The 21,411-nt window shown below is 46.1% G+C and overlaps 1 protein-coding gene across 2 annotated transcripts in view; it reads right to left on the bottom strand.

Moving 5' to 3' along the window:
- LOC117517834 (plakophilin-4-like) overlaps window positions 1-20,718 on the bottom strand; it is a 92,520-nt gene extending 71,802 nt beyond the window's left edge. The window contains exons 1-2 of one of the 2 annotated variants that reach the window (XM_034178970.1): window positions 20,532-20,718; window positions 6,359-6,527 (exon numbers count right to left, since the gene is read on the bottom strand). In XM_034178970.1, coding sequence (XP_034034861.1) covers window positions 6,359-6,478 — 120 coding nt within the window. In that variant the 5' untranslated portion in view covers window positions 6,479-6,527; window positions 20,532-20,718. The remainder of the gene's footprint in view (window positions 1-6,358; window positions 6,528-20,531) is intronic. The other variant, XM_034178977.1, reaches the window with a different exon arrangement.
- Window positions 20,719-21,411: the final 693 nt, after the last annotated feature.

Here is a 21,411-nt window from a genome sequence, read left to right as displayed (position 1 = left end):
CTTCTGGCGGCCCACACAACAGTCGGGGTGTCTGTCTCCATAATCCATCGGTTCATCACAGGTGTGTTTTCTTGTCACATGTCGTTCCCTTTAAGAGCTGTGTGCTCTTGGAATTGGTGCATTTCTGTTTTGATGGTGGATTCTGGAGGTTTCCATACTGAGAGGTTTTCTGGCGGGGAAACAGATCTAAGCAGGTTTGCAGGAGCAGCAGTAGACCAGCAAAGTTTCCTGAGGGGAGGCTGAAGCTGAGATTTCAGGAGGTGGCGGTGAATGTGACCTGATCAGAACGATCACATAATGCGCAAAACTGTGCAGTGATGTCAGGAGACGGTGAACAATTAAAGCTCCTCGGAGTCCATGACGCTGGCTGAGACACCGACCCTCCCTCACCATGCAAGTGATCCACCCAGGAGTGCTGAAAAGGGGAGAATGAGGAGAAGGATTCACAGGCCCATGATTGACAGGGGCCCAGAAAGGCCCCCAATACAATTATAATACTAACAAAATAATACAGGAGTGAGCCAGTAATATTTCTTTTCATGGGATCCAAAATCCCTGGCGGCGCCCCTGGATCCGCCTCACCACACTGCGAGTCATTCCAGTAGAACCCAGTGATTCTCCAAAGAGGCCGAGTAGCAAAGACAAGCAGTCGTCACCTTAAGTCACTGGTTAGAGTCCAACTCTCACAACTGTGCAGTAAAACAGGAAGCACCAAGGCGCTAATGACTTGAACCTTTGTTCTCCTGCGACACGTGGATTAGCGGTTAGCACTGTTGCCTCACAACAAGAAGGTCATGGGTTCAATTCCCACATGTGGCCTTTCTGTGTGGAGTTTGCATGTTCTTCCCGCGCTTGCATGGGTTTCCTCTGGCTTCTTCCCACATTTAAAGACATGCAGGTTAGGTGAACTGGAAACTTTATAATTGTCCAGGTCTCCCTTGCAAAAGAGATCTCGATCTCAATGGGACTAACCTCAATTCAATTCAATTTATTTTAATTTATATAGCGCCAAATCACAACAGAGTTGCCTCAAGGCTCTTCACACAAGTAAGGTCTAACCTTACTAACCCCCAGTGCAGCAGTGGTAAGAAAAAACTCCCTCTGAGGAAGAAACCTCAAGCAGACCAGACTCAAAGGGGTGACCCTCTGCTTGGGCCATGCTACAAACACAAATTACAGAACAATTCACAAAAGGAATATACAAGAAATGCTGTTGGTGTAGAGGACAGGAGGGTCACCAGCACAAATACAACTCCCATCTCTGGATGGAGCTGCACCTTAAACAGAGAGAAAAAACAGAATCAGGCATCAGAAAGACAAGAAATACTGTATAATTTGCCAACATTAAACAACAAGAAATACAGAAGCAATACTAAGGTGATCGCCGGCCACTAGCCCTAAGCTTCACTAAAAGACCCAGAATTTAGGTAAAGTTCAGGCCGCGGCATGCTCCGTTTACTAATAAAATTAATTAAAAGAGTAAAAAGCGTAAAACAAAACTATACCAGTATACTAGCCATATGAAAGGGGATATAAGTGCATTTTAAGTCTGGACTTGAAAGTCTCCACAGAATCTGACTGTTTTATTGACGCAGGAGATCATTCCACAGAACAGGGGCACGATAAGAGAAAGCTCTGTGACTCACAGACTTCTTTTCACCCTTAGGGACACAAAGTAGTCCTGCACCCTGAGAATGCAAAGCCCGAGCCGGTACGTAAGGTTTAATTATGTCAGCTAGGTAGGGAGGTGTCAGTCCATGAATAATTTTACAAGACTAGTAGCAAAAGTCTGGCAGCAGCATTTTGAACCACTTGGAGAGCCCTAATGCTGGACTGCAGTAAACCAGAAAATAGAATATTGCAGTAGTCCAACCTAGAAGAGATGAACGCATGGATCAGGGTCTCAGCATCAGCCATAGATAGAATGGGACGAATCGTCGCTATATTTCGCAGGTGGAAGAAAGCAATCCTCATAATATTTCTAATGTGGAGGTCAAAGGACAATGTAGGATCAAAAACTACCCCAAGGTTCCTCACTTTGTCGGTGTGATGGATGACACACGAGCCTAGGCTGAGCGTTAACTGGTCAAATTGATGCCGATGTCTCACTGGACCAAGAACCATCATTTCAGTCTTATCAAAGTTTAAAAGTAGGAAGTTTCTAGACATCCAACTTCTCACTGCTGCAAGGCAATCTTCTAAGGATTTTATATGAACAAGATTACCAGTAGTTATCGGCATGTGCTTGTTCTGTTAGACCTCAGTGCTGCTTTTGATACTGTTGACCATAAAATTTTATTACAGAGATTAGAGCATGCCATAGGTATTAAAGGCACTGCGCTGCGGTGGTTTGAATCATATTTGTCTAATAGATTACAATTTGTTCATGTAAATGGGGAATCTTCTTCACAGACTAAAGTTAATTATGGAGTTCCACAAGGTTCTGTGCTAGGACCAATTTTATTCACTTTATACATGCTTCCCTTAGGCAGTATTATTAGACGGTATTGCTTAAATTTTCATTGTTACGCAGATGATACCCAGCTTTATCTATCCATGAAGCCAGAGGACACACACCAATTAGCTAAACTGCAGGATTGTCTTACAGACATAAAGACATGGATGACCTCTAATTTCCTGCTTTTAAACTCAGATAAAACTGAAGTTATTGTACTTGGCCCCACAAATCTTAGAAACATGGTGTCTAACCAGATCCTTACTCTGGATGGCATTACCCTGACCTCTAGTAATATTGTGAGAAATCTTGGAGTCATTTTTGATCAGGATATGTCATTCAAAGCGCATATTAAACAAATATGTAGGACTGCTTTTTTGCATTTACGCAATATCTCTAAAATCAGAAAGGTCTTGTCTCAGAGTGATGCTGAAAAACTAATTCATGCATTTATTTCCTCTAGGCTGGACTATTGTAATTCATTATTATCAGGTTGTCCTAAAAGTTCCCTAAAAAGCCTTCAGTTAATTCAAAATGCTGCAGCTAGAGTACTGACGGGGACTAGAAGGAGAGAGCATATCTCACCCATATTGGCCTCTCTTCATTGGCTTCCTGTTAATTCTAGAATAGAATTTAAAATTCTTCTTCTTACTTATAAGGTTTTGAATAATCAGGTCCCATCTTATCTTAGGGACCTCGTAGTACCATATCACCCCAATAGAGCGCTTCGCTCTCAGACTGCAGGCTTACTTGTAGTTCCTAGGGTTTGTAAGAGTAGAATGGGAGGCAGAGCCTTCAGCTTTCAGGCTCCTCTCCTGTGGAACCAGCTCCCAATTCAGATCAGGGAGACAGACACCCTCTCTACTTTTAAGATTAGGCTTAAAACTTTCCTTTTTGCTAAAGCTTATAGTTAGGGCTGGATCAGGTGACCCTGAACCATCCCTTAGTTATGCTGCTATAGACGTAGACTGCTGGGGGGTTCCCATGATGCACTGTTTCTTTCTCTTTTTGCTCTGTATGCACCACTCTGCATTTAATCATTAGTGATCGATCTCTGCTCCCCTCCACAGCATGTCTTTTTCCTGGTTCTCTCCCTCAGCCCCAACCAGTCCCAGCCGAAGACTGCCCCTCCCTGAGCCTGGTTCTGCTGGAGGTTTCTTCCTGTTAAAAGGGAGTTTTTCCTTCCCACTGTAGCCAAGTGCTTGCTCACAGGGGGTCGTTTTGACCGTTGGGGTTTTACATAATTATTGTATGGCCTTGCCTTACAATATAAAGCGCCTTGGGGCAACTGTTTGTTGTGATTTGGCGCTATATAAAAAAATTGATTGATTGATTGATGTATAACTGAGTATCATCAGCATTGCAATGAAAGGTAATCCCAAAACGCAGCAATATGTGCCCAAGGGGTGCTATATAAAGGGAGAAAAGCAGGAGGCCTAAGACGGACCCCTGTGGAACCCCAAATTTCATGTAACTAAGGTTAGAGGTAGTGTTACTGTACAAAACACAGTGAGACCGACTGGTCAAGTATGACGTCAGCCATGCAAGGGCACTCCCAGTAATCCCAAAATGATTTTCCAGCCTGTCAAGTAGAAAACGATCATCCATGGTATCAAATGCAGCACTGAGATCTAACAGCAACAGAACCGTAATGGTGTCCGAATCCATTGTAAGCAGAAGATCATTCACCACTTTAGTGAGAGTCATCTCTGTGGAATGATATTTTCTAAAAGCAGACTGCAGTGGGTCAAAGAGATTATTCTCAGTAAGATAGTCCATGAACTGCTGTGAAACCACCTCTTCCAGAATTTTAGAGCAAAATGATACACTAGGGTCAAGATTAGGTCTCTTAAGTAATGGTTTAATCACTGCAGATTTGAAACATTTAGGAACAGATCCAGAAGTTAAAGAAAGATTAATCATTTCCAGCACAGTCGGCCCAAGAGTGGGCCAAAGGTCCTTAAACAGTTTTGTTGGTATAGGATCAAATAAACAGGTTGTGCTTTTTGTTGACGTTACGAGTTTTGTTAGCATGCCTAGAGAGATACTGTCAAACTCTGTAAATCTAGGTAATACCTCAGTAGTGGCACCAACCTCAATAGCAGGGTGTAGTGGCTGGGTTAAGGCATGCCGGGATATGTTTAACCTAACGTCTTCTATTTTCTTCTCAAAGTAATCCAAGAAATCTTGTGCTGTAAAAGGAGAGCAACTTACAGGTGGTTGTCCATGAACAATTGTTGCCACCGTGTCAAACAAGAACTTTGAGTTATGCTTGTTTTTTGTTGATCAAATCAGAGTAGTAGGTCCGCTTTGTAGCCAATAATGCATGCTTATAGTCTAAGATAGCATCACGCCATGCAAAGTGGAATACTTCTAATTTTGAACTACGCCATTTCCGTTCTAGACTTCTTGCCTTATGCTTGAGGTCACGCAGATAGTCATTGAACCAAGGTGACTGTGATTTGGGGGAGCATGGTTTTAACAAAGGTGGTGCAATCATGTCGAGTGTAGTTTTGAGCACTGAGTTTAAACTATCGACAAGACTGTCTACTGATTGGGTATTTGCCAAATGTGAAGCTAAGACATCAGGCAGTCTAGCTTTGAGTTCAGTCTTAGTTGAGGAGTTGATGCATTGCCGGTGTGATAAATAAAGTTGATGTTTCACTAAACACGGCAGCAAAACTGTAAACTTAATAAGTGAGTGATCAGAGACCACTGATGTAAGAGGCATGATGTCAACATTCGTGACAGCAATACCACGTGCAAGAACAAGATCCAGGGTATTTCCACTAATGTGTGTTGAGTCCTGATTGCATTGCCGAAATCCTAATGCATCCACAATTTCCATAAATTATTTGCATAGGGGATCAGAAGGCCTATTTATATGAACGTTAAAGTCACCAATGATCAGAATGTTATCTGCACTAGTTGGCAAGTTAGAGATGAACGCACCAAATTAATCTAAGAAAATCTGGTTAAATAAAGATTAAATTCAATTAAATAAAAAAAGATACCAGCATCACCAAACACTTCTGACCAGAGACCTCATGACTCCATCCAGGTGTCCCTCAACCTCAAAGTCCGAGGACTCAGAGACATGAATGTCACTGCAAAGATCAATTCAACACTTTCACTGCAAACACAAACACTGTCTTCTGGTGCCCAAGTTCAGGAAGTCATTGAAAACCTGGATCTTTGTCTTGATCCAGGTCAATCACAAACCAAGATACTCCGATTCCTCACTCCATGTAGGTAACTTTGTGGTTGTCATCCATCTGTGAAGAGGATGGGGACAAAGCTATTTGGAGCTTCATCTCTGGACAAGAAGAATGCACAGGAGAGGACTGTGGGTCTTCTCTTTGGAGGTGCTGAGCGATTGTCCACTGTCGGTCTAAACCTGAGGTGGTTCGTGCTGGTGGGCACCTGGAACGTCCACTCTCTGAGCATGGATAACCAGCTTCCAGTACTTAAATTTTTCAGTGATCACCAAAATATTTGATCATTTTTCTGTCAATCAATTCATTATGTGAAAAAAATGTCAATTGTCCTTTGGTTCCATCTTCTTGCAAAGCAGTGACTTTTCTTTTCTGCTTTGCTCTCTTTTGCATCATTGTAAGCCAACTTGCTGTGTGACAAAATAAGATATTTGATGCCATTTTTTATACTTTCTTCCTTTTCATCCTCCAAATGTAAATAATAATTTGCATCTCTGCAGAGGAACTTCCAGGACATTTACAGGAACATGTGTGAGAGAACAGATGAGCTCATTCATCCAAAAACAATCAGGCATGAAGTGGAGGAGACGGCGGAAACCAGATCGAGCTGGTTCCTCCAAATACTGACTTATGCTAAATGATGCAGGACGAAAAGGCAAGGAGGAAGAAGAAGAAGAACTCTTCCTACCTGCTCTTTGACGGACGCCAGGAGGTTGTTGGTGGTGGTGCTGCTGGCGTCTGACTGGAGGCCGTGACCGCTCTGCCCCTCTCTGACCGCCATGGGCCCTTCCGCCTCCATGTCCTCCATCTCGCCGCTCGTCCAGAGCCGGCTGGCAGCTGAGGCGCCCTCTCTGACCCTGCAGGAGGACCACGAGATGTCAAGATGTGGACAACAAGGAGACCTGAGCAGAACCATCAGACACACGGTGACCTCACAGTGTCAAAGGTCACAGCAGGGTTCACGTCAGAACTCTGGCTGATGTGCATGAGTCACTTTTGGTATTTGTAATTATTTCTCCGACAAGCAGGAAAAGACAAAGATCAACTGCCATCCCTCAGCATCAGGAGCACAGAAACTTCTAGAAGGTTTCTAAAATGATATTAGCAGGTTCATTAAAGACTTTGAAAGTTGTTCTTCGCACATTATCTGGTGCCGGCACAGCACTGCTGATTGGCTTGTTCAAGGTCAAGAGTTTTCACTGTAACAATGAATGAATGAATGATTTATTCGTTAAAAATTCAGCACACAAAACGCCTTATCAAAAAAAAAACCTTACAATAGCGCATGTGGCCGAAAGGGTGTAGGCAGAAGCAAAAGCTTATATACGCCCATCCCTTTTACTATATATATATATATATATATATATACTCATAAAAACAAATACAAAAGGAACAAAGCACAGACATTTGAGATTTATCAATGAACTGAATTAAACTGAATTAGCATTAAATGTGTTCACATTACAGCTTCATGACCACCAGAACTGTTGGTGACACCATATTTATTCTGCCTTGTACCCACAGCAAAGCATTATTAGCTCAACGACATTAGCTGAAAATATTTTGGACTTTCTGGAGTCAGAAAGTTTTGTACATGCTCAAAACTTTACTTGTGTGAAGCGCCTTGAGTGTTGTGTGGGCCGCCAGAAGAGGAGGTACTGCTGGCCCACCACCAGAGGGCGCCCTGCCTGAAGTGCGGGCTTCAGGCAGGAGAGGGCGCTGCCGCCACGGACACAGCCGGGGGTGACAGCTGTCACTCATTATCTCACCCATTCATGCTTCATCATCTCACTCCATAAAACCCGGACGTCATCTCCACCTCATTGCCGAGATATCGTTGAACCGTTCAGGTACTATTCTCAGCCTTAAAGTAAACTGTGTGTCAGTCTGAACTCTTTTTTGCAGCCGCTTTCCTGTGGTGTTCCTTATCTGTGAGACCGGCGTTTGGTGTGATCAGCGACGGCTTCGCTTCACACCTCTACCAGATAAGTGGGTAGACAGGAGCTGCACGAGTGTGTGTTAGAGGTGGAGGTGGAATTCCCACTGTTGTTGTAACTGGGTGTGCACACACCCATATCTTATTGTCTCTGCTCCCTGCCAGCAGTACCAGATCCGACCTTTGAAGACGGTGGCCACCTGGGGACTCAGGACTTGGCGGCTCCAGTATTCTCCGGGTTCGGTGGCGGAGGAAATCGTGTGGTTCCGGTTCATCTCAGGACAGACGTCTTCTATCCTCGAGCCTGCCCACACGTCACCCTTGTGATTGACTGTCTGTAAAATTTCACATTCCTCTGTGTTGTGTTCATTCACAACAGTAAAGTGTTCATATTCGACTCTTTCATTGTCCATTCATTTATGCCCCCTGTTGTGGGTCCGTGTCACTACACTTTCACAACAGGATATCTCGGCCAGCGTCATGGATCCCGAGGGGCGTCACCCATCTGTTGAACAGCCAATGGAAGAGCAGGGTGCACAGGCGTCTGCAGGAGGCGTGCTCGGTGAGTTGCAGCAAATCCTCACCGCCTTTACCGCTCGGCTGGATCTGATGACCGAGCAAAACGTCATCCTTAATCGCCGGATGGAGGCTCTCACCGCACAAGTGGAAGCGCGCGATCAGAGCGCTGCTGTGGCTCCTCCTCCTGCCGACCCGGTGCCGGATATTAACGTTCCACTGGTCGTTCAACGAACCCCCCCACCATCCCCTGAAGCATACATAAGTCCCCCAGAGCCGTATGGGGGTTGTGTGGAGACGTGCGCGGACTTTCTGATGCAGTGTTCGCTCGCCTTTGCACAACGACCCGTGATGTACGCGTCTGATGCCAGCAAAGTGGCTTGGGTTATTAACTTGCTTCGTGGTGAGGCACGCGCTTGGGCTACAGCGCTTTGGGAGCAAAACTCACGGCTCCTTACCTCTTATACTGGGTTTGTGAGGGAGTTCAGAACAGTGTTTGATCACCCTAACAGAGGAGAGACCGCTTCAACAGTGCTGCTGTCAATGCGACAGGGGCGCCGGAGCGCAGCCGAATATGCAGTCGATTTCCGCATCGCGGCTGCGAGGTCCGGCTGGAATAACGTTGCGGTCCGCGCCACCTTCATAAACGGACTGTCGTCGGTCCTGAAGGAGCACCTGGTAGCTAAGGAAGAACAGCGGGATTTAGATGGACTTATCGATCTCGTTATATGGTTAGACAATCGGTTGCCGTCGGGAGCGAGATGAAGGATGTGGCCGGGCACGCACCGTCCCTCTCCCTTCCGGGTTCGAAAAGGTTCCGCCCTCCCCACGCTCCACAGCCTCAACGCTCTGTGTGGCTACAACTCCCCCTGCTGACGAAGCTATGGACACGAGCAGGGCCACATATAGACCACCTATCAGACAGCGGAGGCTGGCCCGCGGGGAGTGTTTTGTCTGCGGTTCAAATGAGCACATGCAGAGAGACTGCCCCAAGTGGTTAAACACCAACGCCCGCCCCTAGAAACTGGGCTAAGGGTGGGCCAAGACATTCACGTGGGACATACACATATTTCCACACGACTCCCAGTTACAATCCTAAGCGGGGATTTAACCCTTCAAGCCCCAGCACTGGTGGACACGGGGTCAGAAGGGAATCTGCTGGACAGCAGATGGGCAAGGGAGGTAGGGCTCCCTCTGGTGGCGCTCCCTTCACCATTGCAGGTGTGGGCACTAGATGGCACCCTTCTCCCTTTAATCACGCACAAGACACAACCCGTAACTCTGGTGGTGTCTGGAAATCATCGGGAGGAGATCGAGTTTTTTGTGACTCCTTCTACCTCCCGCGTGATTTTGGGCTTCCCATGGATGTTGAAACACAATCCCTGGATTGAGTGGCCGTCTGGGGTGGTGGTTCAGTGGAGCGAAACCTGCCATCGGGTGTGTTTAGGATCCTCGGTTCCTCCCGGTTTACATGCTAAGGAGGAGGTCAAAGTCCCTCCCAATCTGACGGCGGTGCCGGTTGAGTACCACGATCTTGCTGATGTCTTCAGCAAGGATCTGGCACTCGCCCTTCCCCCGCACTGTCCGTACGATTGTGCCATTGATCTGATTCCAGGCGTTGAGTTCCCATCCAGCAGGCTGTACAACCTCTCACGACCTGAGCGCGAATCAATGGAGACCTACATCCGGGACTCATTAGCTGCCGGGCTGATCCGGAACTCCACCTCCCCAATGGGTGCAGGTTTCTTTTTTGTGGGCAAGAAAGATGGCGGACTCCGTCCATGCATTGATTACAGGGGGCTGAACGAGATTACGGTTCGCAACCGATACCCGTTGCCGTTGTTAGATTCCGTGTTCACCCCCCTGCATGGAGCCAAAATCTTTACTAAGCTGGATCTTAGGAATGCGTATCACCTGGTTCGGATCCGGAAGGGAGACGAGTGGAAGACGGCATTTAACACCCCGTTAGGTCACTTTGAGTACCCGGTCATGCCGTTCGGCCTCACCAACGCCCCCACGATGTTCCAAGCCTTGGTTAACGACGTCTTGCGGGACTTCCTGCACCGATTCGTCTTCGTATACCTGGACGATATTCTCATATTTTCTCCGGATCCTGAGACTCATGTCCAGCATGTACGTCAGGTCCTGCAGCGGTTGTTAGAGAACCAACTGTTTGTGAAGGGCGAGAAGTGCGAGTTTCACCGCACTTCTTTGTCCTTCCTGGGGTTTATCATCTCCTCTAACTCCATCGCCCCTGATCCGGCCAAGGTTGCGGCGGTGAGAGATTGGCCCCAACCAACAAGCCGTAGGAAGCTGCAACAGTTCCTCTGCTTCGCTAATTTCTATAGGAGGTTCATTAAGGGCTACAGTCAGGTAGTTAGCCCCCTGACAGCCCTGACCTCTCCAAAAGTCCCCTTCACCTGGTCGGATCGGTGCGAAGCCGCGTTCAAGTAGTTGAAACGACGGTTCTCTACTGCGCCAGTTTTGGTGCAGCCCGACCCTAGCCGCCAGTTTGTGGTTGAAGTGGACGCCTCTGAGTCAGGGATAGGAGCCGTGCTATCCTAGAGTGGAGAGACCGATAAGGTTCTTCACCCGTGTGCCTACTTTTCTCGCAGGTTGACCCCGGCTGAACGGAACTATGACGTCGGCAATCGAGAACTCCTTGCGGTGAAAGAGGCTCTTGAGGAGTGGAGACACCTGTTGGAGGGAGCGTGTGTGCCGTTCACGGTTTTCACTGACCATCGGAGCCTGGAGTATATCAGGACCGCCAGGCGGCTGAACCCCAGGCAAGCCCGCTGGTCACTGTTCTTCGGGCGTTTTGACTTCCGGATCACCTATCGCCCCGGGACCAAGAACCAGAGATCGGATGCCTTGTCCCGGGTACACGAAGAGGAGGTCAAAACTGCGCTGTCGGATCCACCGGAGCCCGTCCTTCCTGAGTCCACTATCGTGGCCACCCTCAGCTGGGACGTGGAGAAGACCGTCCGGGAGGCCCTGGCACGAAGCCCAGACCCGGGAACTGGACCAAAGGACAGACTATACATCCCACTAGAGGCCAGGGCTGCGGTCCTAGACTTCTGTCACGGTTCCAAGCTCTCCTGTCATCCGGGGGTGCGAAGGACCGTGGCAGTTGTCCGGCAGCGCTTCTGGTGGGCATCTATGGAGGCCGACGTCCGGGAGTACATCCAGGCTTGCACCACCTGCACCAGGGGCAAGGCTGACCACAGGAAGTCCCAAGGACTGCTCCAACCGCTTCCTGTGCCTCATCGCCCCTGGTCCCACATCGGCCTGGATTTTGTCACGGGCCTCCCACCGTCCCAGGGCAACACCACCATCCTCACGATAGTGGACCGATTCTCCAAGGCGGCCCACTTCGTGGCCCTCCCGAAGCTCCCTATGGCCCAGGAGACAGCGGACCTGGTCCACCACGTCGTTCGTCTGCATGGGATACCTACTGACGTTGTCTCGGATCGTGGTCCCCAGTTTTCCTCTCAAGTCTGTAGGAGTTTCTGCAGGGAACTGGGGGCCACCGTGAGCCTCTTGTCCGGGTACCACCCACAGACGAACGGACAGGCAGAACGGGCCAACCAGGAGTTGGAACAGACCCTCCGCTGTGTGACATCCGCGCACCCGACAGCCTGGAGCAACCACCTGGCCTGGATCGAGTATGCACATAACAGCCAGGTGTCTTCTGCCACCGGCCTCTCCCCGTTTGAGGTGTGTTTGGGGTACCAGCCCCCATTATTTCCCGTGGTTGAGGGAGAGGTCGGTGTGCCTTCGGTCCGGGCCCATCTTCGGAGGTGCCGTCGGGTGTGGCGCACCGCCCGTTCTGCCTTGTTGGAGGCCCGGACGAGGGCCAAGACCCATGCAGACCGCCGGCAGTCCCCGGCCCCTGCATACCAGCCCGGGCAGGAGGTGTGGCTATTGGCAAAGGACATCCCGCTTCAGGTGCAATCACCGAAACTGATGGACAGGTTCATCGGACCCTTCCAAATCCTCAAGGTCCTCAGCGCTGTCGCAGTGAAGCTCCAACTCCCAGCTTCACTGCGGATCCACCCGGTATTCCACATCTCCAGGATCAAACCACACCACACCTCACCCCTCTGTGCTCCCGGTCCGGCGCCGCCTCCTGCCCGGATCATTGACAGGGAGCCGGCCTGGACAGTGCGCCGGCTCCTGGACGTCCGTCGAATGGGCCGGGGGTTCCAATATCTGGTGGACTGGGAGGGGTATGGACCCGAAGAACGCTCCTGGGTGAAGACGAGCTTCATCCTGGATCCGGCCCTCCTGGCCGATTTCTACCGTCGACACACCGATAAACCTGGCCTGGTTGAGGGGGGGGGGTCCTGTTGTGTGGGCCGCCAGAAGAGGAGGTACTGCTGGCCCACCACCAGAGGGCGCCCTGCCTGAAGTGCGGGCTTCAGGCACGAGAGGGCGCTGCCGCCACGGACACAGCCGGGGGTGACAGCTGTCACTCATTATCTCTTGACAGCTGTCACCCATTCATGCTTCATCATCTCACTCCACCTCATTGCCGAGATATCATCGAACCATTCAGGTACTATTCTCAGCCTTAAAGTAAACTGTGTGTCAGTCTGAACTCTTTTTTGCAGCCGCTTTCCTGTGGTGTTCCTTATCTGTGAGACCGGCGTTTGGTGTGATCAGCGACGGCTTCGCTTCACACCTCTACCAGATAAGTGGGTAGACAGGAGCTGCACGAGTGTGTGTTAGAGGTGGAGGTGGAATTCCCACTGTTGTTGTTACTGGGTGTGCACACACCCATATCTTATTGTCTCTGCTCCCTGCCAGTAGTACCAGATCCGACCTTCGAAGACGGTGGCCACCTGGGGACTCGGGACTTGGCGGCTCCAGTATTCTCCGGGTTCGGTGGCGGAGGAAATCGTGTGGTTCCGGTTCATCTCAGGACAGACGTCTTCTATCCTCGAGCCTGCCCACACGTCACCCTTGTGATTGACTGTCTGTAAAATTTCACATTCCTCTGTGTTGTGCTCATTCACAACAGTAAGTGTTCATATTCGACTCTTTCATTGTCCATTCATTTACGCCCCCTGTTGTGGGTCCGTGTCACTACACTTTCACAACATTGAGGTAACTTTGTTGTGATTTGGCGCTATATAAATGAAAATGAACTATTTTTATGACAAACCCATCAATTTCTATTTAATCCACTCGATGGCGGATGAAGCCGCCATCTTTCTTAGCATTATTCTGTGTCATCAGGCATTAGATTAAATAGAAATCTATAATGCGCTGACTTAATCTTAGGTTAAAGTGATCTGAAAATGCCATTTTGTGCAGCGTCCAGGTGCTGCGACAAGCTGACAAAGGAGTATCAGCTGGTAAAATGTTGGGAAAGTGTAAGTACACGGACCCACAACAGGGGGCGCAAATGAACGGACAATGGGAATAGGTCAAATAACACACTTTACTGTTGCGAACGTGCACAACAAACACAACAGATCACACAATAGATCAAAGGTCAAATTACAAGGTGTCGTGTGGGCAGGCTCAAGGATAGGAGACGCCTGTCCAAAGCAGAACCGGAACCACACGATTTCCTCCGCCACCAGACCCCGGGAATACTGGAGCCGCCAAGTCCCGAACTCACAGGTGGCCACCGCCTCCGCGTGTCGGACCTGGTACTGCTGGCGAGGAACAAAAACACAGTTAAACGTGGGTGCGTCTGCACCCAGCAATCTGCACGGCAGGGAAGCTATCTCCACCTCTCGTTGGAGAAAAAGTCTGTTATCACTCACAAAAATCACAAAAAGGCTTTCTATCAAGCAGTCAGGCTGAGGATATTACCTTTCAGGTAGAACGATATCTCGGCAATGAGGTGGAGATGCCGTCTTGCTGATATACCACTGTAGATCTGATGATTGATGACAGCTGTCGTCAGTGATAAGTGACAGCTGTCACCCGGCTGCTCCTGTGAGGCGGCAGCGCCCTCTGGTGCCTGGAGCCCGCACTCCAGGCAGGGCGCCCTCTGGTGGTGGTGGGCCAGCAGTACCTCCTCTTCAGCGGCCCACACAACAGTAAAATAAAGGTTAAATAAATAATAATAAATTGTGTTGTGAGCTTTCATAAGCGTGTATTATATGTAATATAAATGATGTGGAGAAATTACTAAAATTTCTGAAAAAAGGTTAGAAAATGATTTATTTTTTAATGTCGATCTGTATTTTGTAAAGTGACTTCAGTTTTACTGCCTGAATGCTGTTGTGATAAATCTCATCATTTGTTTAGTGATTTAATTAGAAGTCTCACTTTCATAAAGTCTCACTTTATCCCTTTTAATTAGCTTTGTTTCTTTCTTCACATCAGGTTTTCCATCCTGAGATATTCTGTAAGAGCAAATTCATAGAATGGAAATGCTTTTTCTCTTAATTTGGTGGGTCACATGACAGTCGCTTTGACTTTGTATATTCTACTAATATAAGAATATACATGAATGAGACTAATTTATCTGTGATATACTCCATATCCCAGTGTAGTGTTTTCAGATTTCTTTCAACTTGGTCCAGAAATGATTGAATAATCTTACTTTCACCCTGGCTGGCGTGGCCGTTCATTTTATTATTTTATTTGATATTTCACAGAGAAGTGCTGGGTAAAAGTGGCGCTGCAGGTGGGGTTCAGAGCAGTCTTTAATATTATATCTTTAATATGATGTGAGCTTACGAAGCACCATAATTTCAGAATGAAATAATTAAGGATCAGACTATTATCTGGGTGTCGTGGCAGACATAGTGTGGTTTGACATACTGATGGTATTATTTACTATCTGGACTGGGACAAAAAAATTCTTTCAAGTCTGTTATATAAATAGTCTGATCTTCTTTTGTTTTGACAAATATTGGCTGTACACATATGGGTTTGAGTTTGAATAAATGTAACAGCACAGTAATAGCATGGAAATGCAAGATTTATGGTGAAACTCTATTGAAAATACTGATTATCATGTCCACATTGATTTCTATTGATGTCTGTTTGTCAGACGCTAACCAAGATGGCAGCGTTCGTGGCAACAGCCAGCGAATGAGCGGATCAGCCCGGTCCTCCATCTAGTAATTCAAATGAAATCTATGACAAACCTGATTTGGAGAGGATCATAAAGTGAGATATGCTCTGGAGAGAAGGGGAATGAAAATTATTAGGACTAAGGGAGTGCATGTCTGTGTGAATGAGAGGAAGCACTGTGAACTCTTGAGGTTTATGAGATTCAGAGGAGATGAGGGGCATGAGATTATACTTGGGGCCAATTTGAAATGAATGGGAGAGGCGGTGGAGAAGTGAAGAAGAGAGTGCAGGCAGGTGGAGTGGATGGAGAAAAGTGTCTGGAGTGATTTATGACATGAATATCTGAAAATGTGAAGAGGAAAGTTTTACAAGATGCTAATGAGATGACTATGTTGTACATCTTGAGGCGGTGGTGCCCATCTAAAAAGAACAGGAGGTATAGCTGCAGGACTCAGAGTTTTAAGATGCTCTGGTTTTTCTTGAGAAAGAAAAAGGAAAGATTAGGAATGAGCAGATGATAGATGGTTTTGGACATGAACAGAAGAGGGAAAAGCAGTTATATCAGGAGGCAGATGCTGAGATGGAAGGAGGAGGCCAAGAGGAGATTTTGGATGTGCTGAGGGAAGACACGCAGGTGGCTGGTGTGATGGAAGATCTGTTGTGACCTTTAGCGGGATCAGCCAAAGCAATAAGAACTTTAGGGTTTGAGTTACATTTTGTTAAAATGCAGAAAAGTCTGGAGATTCAAACAATACCTCCTAAAAAATAAAAAAAATGCAACAGCCTCTGTGCACCTCCTAAAATCCTTCGCAGAAGCAAAATTTCAATCTATCTGGAACACTTGCATAAATTTCCACCACTGCGAGATATATAAATGTCATTGTTTTTAATGCAAACACAAACTGCAAAGTGAGTGATTTTGTGTGAAGGTTTCACAATGCATTCACATGCTGCAATAAAGATCTGACAGATTCCCATTCAGATGGATTGTGGCGTCCTACTGGCTGGAAGGTGTCCAGGTACATTGGGGCCAAAAAGTATTTATCAGCCCCTGATGTGCAACTTCTCTACTTCGAAAGATGAGAGAGGTCTGTAATTTTCATCATAGGTACACTTCAACTATGAGACAAATTGAGAGAAAAAAAATCCAGGAAATCACATTGTAGGATTTTTAAAGAATTTATTTGTAAATTATGGTGGAAATTAGTATTTGGTCACCCACAAACAAGCAAGATTTCTGGCTCTCACAGACCTGTAACGTCTTCTTTAAGAAGCTCTTCTGTCCTCCATCTGTTACCTGTATTAATGGCACCTGTTTGAACTTGTTATCTGTATAAAAGACACCTGTCCACAGCCTCAAACAGTCAGACTCCAAACTCAACCGTGGCCAAGACCAAAGCGCTGTCGAAGGACACCAGGAAGAAAATTGTAGATGTGCACCAGACTGGGAAGAGTGAATCTACAATAGTCAAGCAGGTTGGTGTGAATAAATCAACTGTGGGAGCAATTGTAAGAAAATGGAAGACATACAAGACCATTGATAATCTCCCTCGATCTGGGGCTCCACACAAGATCTCATCCAGTGGGGTCAAAATGATCATGAGAACGGTGAACAAAAATCCCAGAACTACACAGAGGGCCCTGATCAGTGGTGGGCACAGATAACCAAAAAATTAACTTCGATAACAGATAATAAGATAACTGAAAAGTTATCTTTGATAAAGATAAACCGATAAACCACCCAAAAATGTATCGGAAGTTACAGATAATCGATAACCGATAAATTCCGGTGTTGTCTATGGGACATTTGCAGTTACTAAAGAGCTGAAATTGATTTTTAACACGATCGCTTTTGAAAGCATCAAAAGCGGTAAAAGACCTAAAGAATAAGCAAGAATGTTTGACCATGCTGCCCTCTGCAGAAAGCAGCACAGACAAATCCTGCAAGCACCCACAAAATCAACTCTTTACTAATCATAATGATTTTTCTTTCAACATTCTGCCCCCGCTGGAAGCTCTTGTTTGCAACAGCGCTCTTACCACAGAAACACACCAAGAGCAGTCATAAGGCCAGCTCTCTATCAATTTCAACACTCCGGTCAGGCGGAGGTCTTGAAAAATAAAGTCATACTAACATGTTTTTTTGAAAATACTGATAGAATAACTCCATTAATGTCAAATCTGTCATTTGTACAAAGTTAAAATATAACATATATCTTTTAATGTTGAATAAGGCACTAATTCTGGGGTTTTGTAACAAACACAGACTGCAAAGCATTCTGGGTAAAAGTGCTAAACAGTGATTGGTTTAGTAATCCATTATGTAAACCAACACGTTAATGTGACGTGTGTCGTGTGTTGGTTTAAAGATAAATGTGCTTTTGTAAAATATTCCATTTTTATTTGTAAAAACAGGCATTTTTACGGAGCCCTGGAAGTGTCATCGCAATTGCATGTTTTAAAACTTTTATGATGTTGTAAAACATGCACTCAATATTAGTAAGTAAGTAAGGAAATTTATTTATATAGTGCCTTCCACAGACATAAGGCCATGTACACACGTTGTCGGGTATTTGTAAAACCGAATATCTTACCCTTTCAGTTTGGGGAAAAAACTTCATCCACACTACGTCGTTTAAAAAAAATACATCCACATCGAACCGTATAAATGTGTTGTAATTAGTCTGCCAAACCTCTGGGTGGCGGTACTGATTAAAATTCTATCCAATCAGGAGCCTTATTCTCTTGTCGTCACTTCCACAAAAACTAAAAACATGGCGCCAACCTCGTCCGTGTGGACCGATAAGGAGTCAGAATTACTTCTAACCGTAGTTTTAGAATACAAAGTTAACAAATATATGCACACAAAAACCGCCTGGACAATGGACAGTACCAACACTTTGAGAGCAGCCATGTACCCAGATGTTTAATACTGCCATGAACACTCCTGGCCAGTAGATGGCAGTAGCGGCCTTGAAAAAATGTCAAACAAAATTCCAGATAATCCATGTCTGCTACATTTAAGATGCGTGGAATTTAACAAACGCAAATACACTAACGTCTATAAACCCAGAGATATTATTCACGAGAGTTTTAGGCACTAGAGTTTAATGCTGTTATCTGTGGACCCTGAACAGCGTGTCTGAAATGCATTTGTCCTGTCGTGAACGTCTGAGATTACCTTATGCTACCCATAATGCATTGCTGCCTGGCACAGCATGTGCTCACAAAACCTTAAAAATTAGCACATTACTTTAAAACGAAAACATATATCTGATATTTTCACTTTATAAACTTCAGACATGACAATAATTTTAAATAGCTTGTCTAAAATGAGTGGTTAAAATTTGAACCATCAGTTAAACATGTATGCCTCTGGATGACTTGGTGACATTGCGATTATATTAATATGGTGTTAAAGGAAATAACCTTTTTTTTTGGTCACCAGTTCTCTTTTGCTTACAGACGATAGAGTGGTTTCTGTTTGCTGAGGGTAGAACAACATGCCTATTAGGAAACTTTTAACAGTTAGGTCTCAACAGCTTTAACAGTTTTAAAAATGTTTTTCACTGTTCAGCTTAGTTCATAGGAAGATAATTAGTCCGATGATGGTTTTCAAATTTATCTAAAAAGATAATCCGATAATGAAAACATTATCTTCGATAATTATCTGTTATCAGATTATCGGAAGTGTGCCCACCACTGGACCTGATGAATGACATGCAGAGAGCTGGGACCAAAGTAATGAAGGCTACACACTACGCAGAGAGGGACTCAAATCCTGCAGTGCCAGGCATGTCCCCTGCTTAAGACAGTACATGTCCAGGCCCGTCTGAAGTTTGCCAGAGAACATATTGATGATCCAGAAGAGGATTGGGAGAATATCATGTGCTCAGATGAAACCAAAATAGAACTTTTTGGTAAAAACTGAACTCGTGTTTGGAGGAAGAAGAATGTTGAGTTGCATTCCAAGAACACCATATCTACTGTGAAGCATGGGGGTGGAAATATCATGCTTTGGGGCTGTTTTTCTGCAAAGGGGACAAGACGACTGAACGTGGCCATGTATCACGAGATTTTAAGCTAAAACATCCTTCCATCAGTGAGAGCATTGAAGATGCAACATGGCTGGGTCTTCCAGCATGACAATGATCCCAAACACAACACTCAGGCAACAAAGGAGTGGCTCCATAAAAAGCATTTCAAGGTCCTGGAGTGGCCGAGCCAGTCTCCAGACCTCAACCCCATAGAAAATTTGTTGAGGGAGTTGAAAGTCCGTGTTGCCCAGTGACATCCCCAAAACATCACTGCTCTAGAGGAGATCTGCATGGAGGAATGGACCAAAATACCAGCTACAGTGTGTGCAAACCTGGTGAAGACTTACAGGAAACATTTGACCTCTGTCATTACCAACAAAGATTATGTTACAAAGTACTGAGTTGAACTTGTGTTATTGACCAAATACTTATTTTCCACCATAATTTACAAATAAATTCTTTAAAAATCCTACAATGTGATTTTCTGGATTTTTTTTTTCATTTTGTCTCTCATAGTTGAAGTGTACCTATGATGAAAATTACAGACCTCTCTCATCTTTCTAAGTAGGGGAACTTGCACAATCAGGGATTGACTAAATACTTTTTGGCCCCACTGTACATTGAATCTTTTGGAGGTTAATTACTTCTTTAATCATTTTTACTTCTTTAATTTTTTTTTCCCAAAAATCCTTCCACCATTTTTTTAGATCTCCTGCTTTTATATGGATGGACAGAGTGCAGAGGCTTGGTGGAGGAAAAAAATAAAATCCGAGATTCATATCTGGATGAGATTTATAATGAATTATTCTTACAGCAGAAAAGGTCCCTTCCATCAAATGTTTTTAAAATATGTACACAACCTTCTGAAATATTATACAGTGATAAAAATTCATTGTCACCAAGTTTGATCAAATTTACTTTTTTTTTTTTTTTTTGCATTGTGACAGACACGCGCCCCGCGCGCGCGCACACAAAACGTGGCGAAAGCTCCACTGTGTTCCACTCGTGCTCGTGCACACTCACACTGGTCACCGCCCTTGGATCGCTCGCCCGGACTGACACGGGCCACCACACGTCGAAGCGCTGGAGCCGCCCCTGCTGTCGTGCACATCTCGCGCTTCACTGATGCATTAAAGCTGCACACACACGCACGGAAATCTCGCTCACCTGCAGGGCTGCAGCTCCGCGTGCGTGTGACACCCTGACACGTGCACGTTCATAAATGACAAGACGGCGCCTGTCCGTCAGACACATCAATCAGTCAATCAAGGACGAGGTCACAGTGCGTGATCGGACCACGGACCGGGACCGGGACCGGACTCTGGACTCACCGGCCAGATGTTGCTGTGGGAAGCAGGCCACAGCTGGCTCGATCCGTGCCGTTACGCGTCCATCCTTCTCCTGCAGGCGGCTACATCTCCGACTAACGCACAGAACCGACACCGACAGTCCGCGCACGGGCGCGCACACTTATCCTGCAATAATGTGCAGGGATTTCTCTTCTTTTTGTTGTTGTTTTTTTTTTTTTTTTTTTTTTTTTTTTTTTTTTTTTACCCCTTCTTTCCCCCCCTCCCGATGTCCACAGAACGAGCACCGTGCCACCCACCGACCAACCCGCCCAGCCAATGTTACCGATCAGCGGCGTGACGTCACCATGCGGCTATGGATTATTTGCCGATACCGGAATCGATCGATGGCCGATGCACCGTTGCATGGATGCAGGAGGGTCGAGGACGCAGCGCTGCAGTCTGCCTGCAGACGGCGCTGCCGGGCTCTGTGCGTGTTCGGGCACGCGTCATTGATCACACACACGTGACGTTAACGTCTCTGTCACATGTGGGGACGCGGGGGGAGGGGGCGTGGCTATCACGTGTGCTTGATGGTGGTTTAAGTTTTCAGAGTCCAATTTAATCGGCAAAATGTTCCCTCACACACATTTACAAGGTTGGGTAGGATTACTTTGAAATGTAATCCAAAAGTAATCAGATTACAAGTAATCCAAATGTATGTACATGTAATCCACATGTATTCTTTCAAAGTAATCCTACTCAACCTTGCACATTTACTTATATGCACAAAGTTGTTGATACAAAATGTCTTTTTAAACCAGTGGTATCAAACTCACGGTCCGGGGGCTGGATAAGGTCCGTGTGACACAGTGCCCAGGCAAATGTAATTAATTCCCACACAATAATTTTGATGTTGCTGATA

The sequence above is a fragment of the Thalassophryne amazonica genome, chromosome 1 (assembly GCF_902500255.1).
Source record: "Thalassophryne amazonica chromosome 1, fThaAma1.1, whole genome shotgun sequence".
NCBI lineage: Eukaryota > Metazoa > Chordata > Actinopteri > Batrachoidiformes > Batrachoididae > Thalassophryne > Thalassophryne amazonica.
This window is presented reverse-complemented; position numbering and strand designations above follow the sequence as displayed.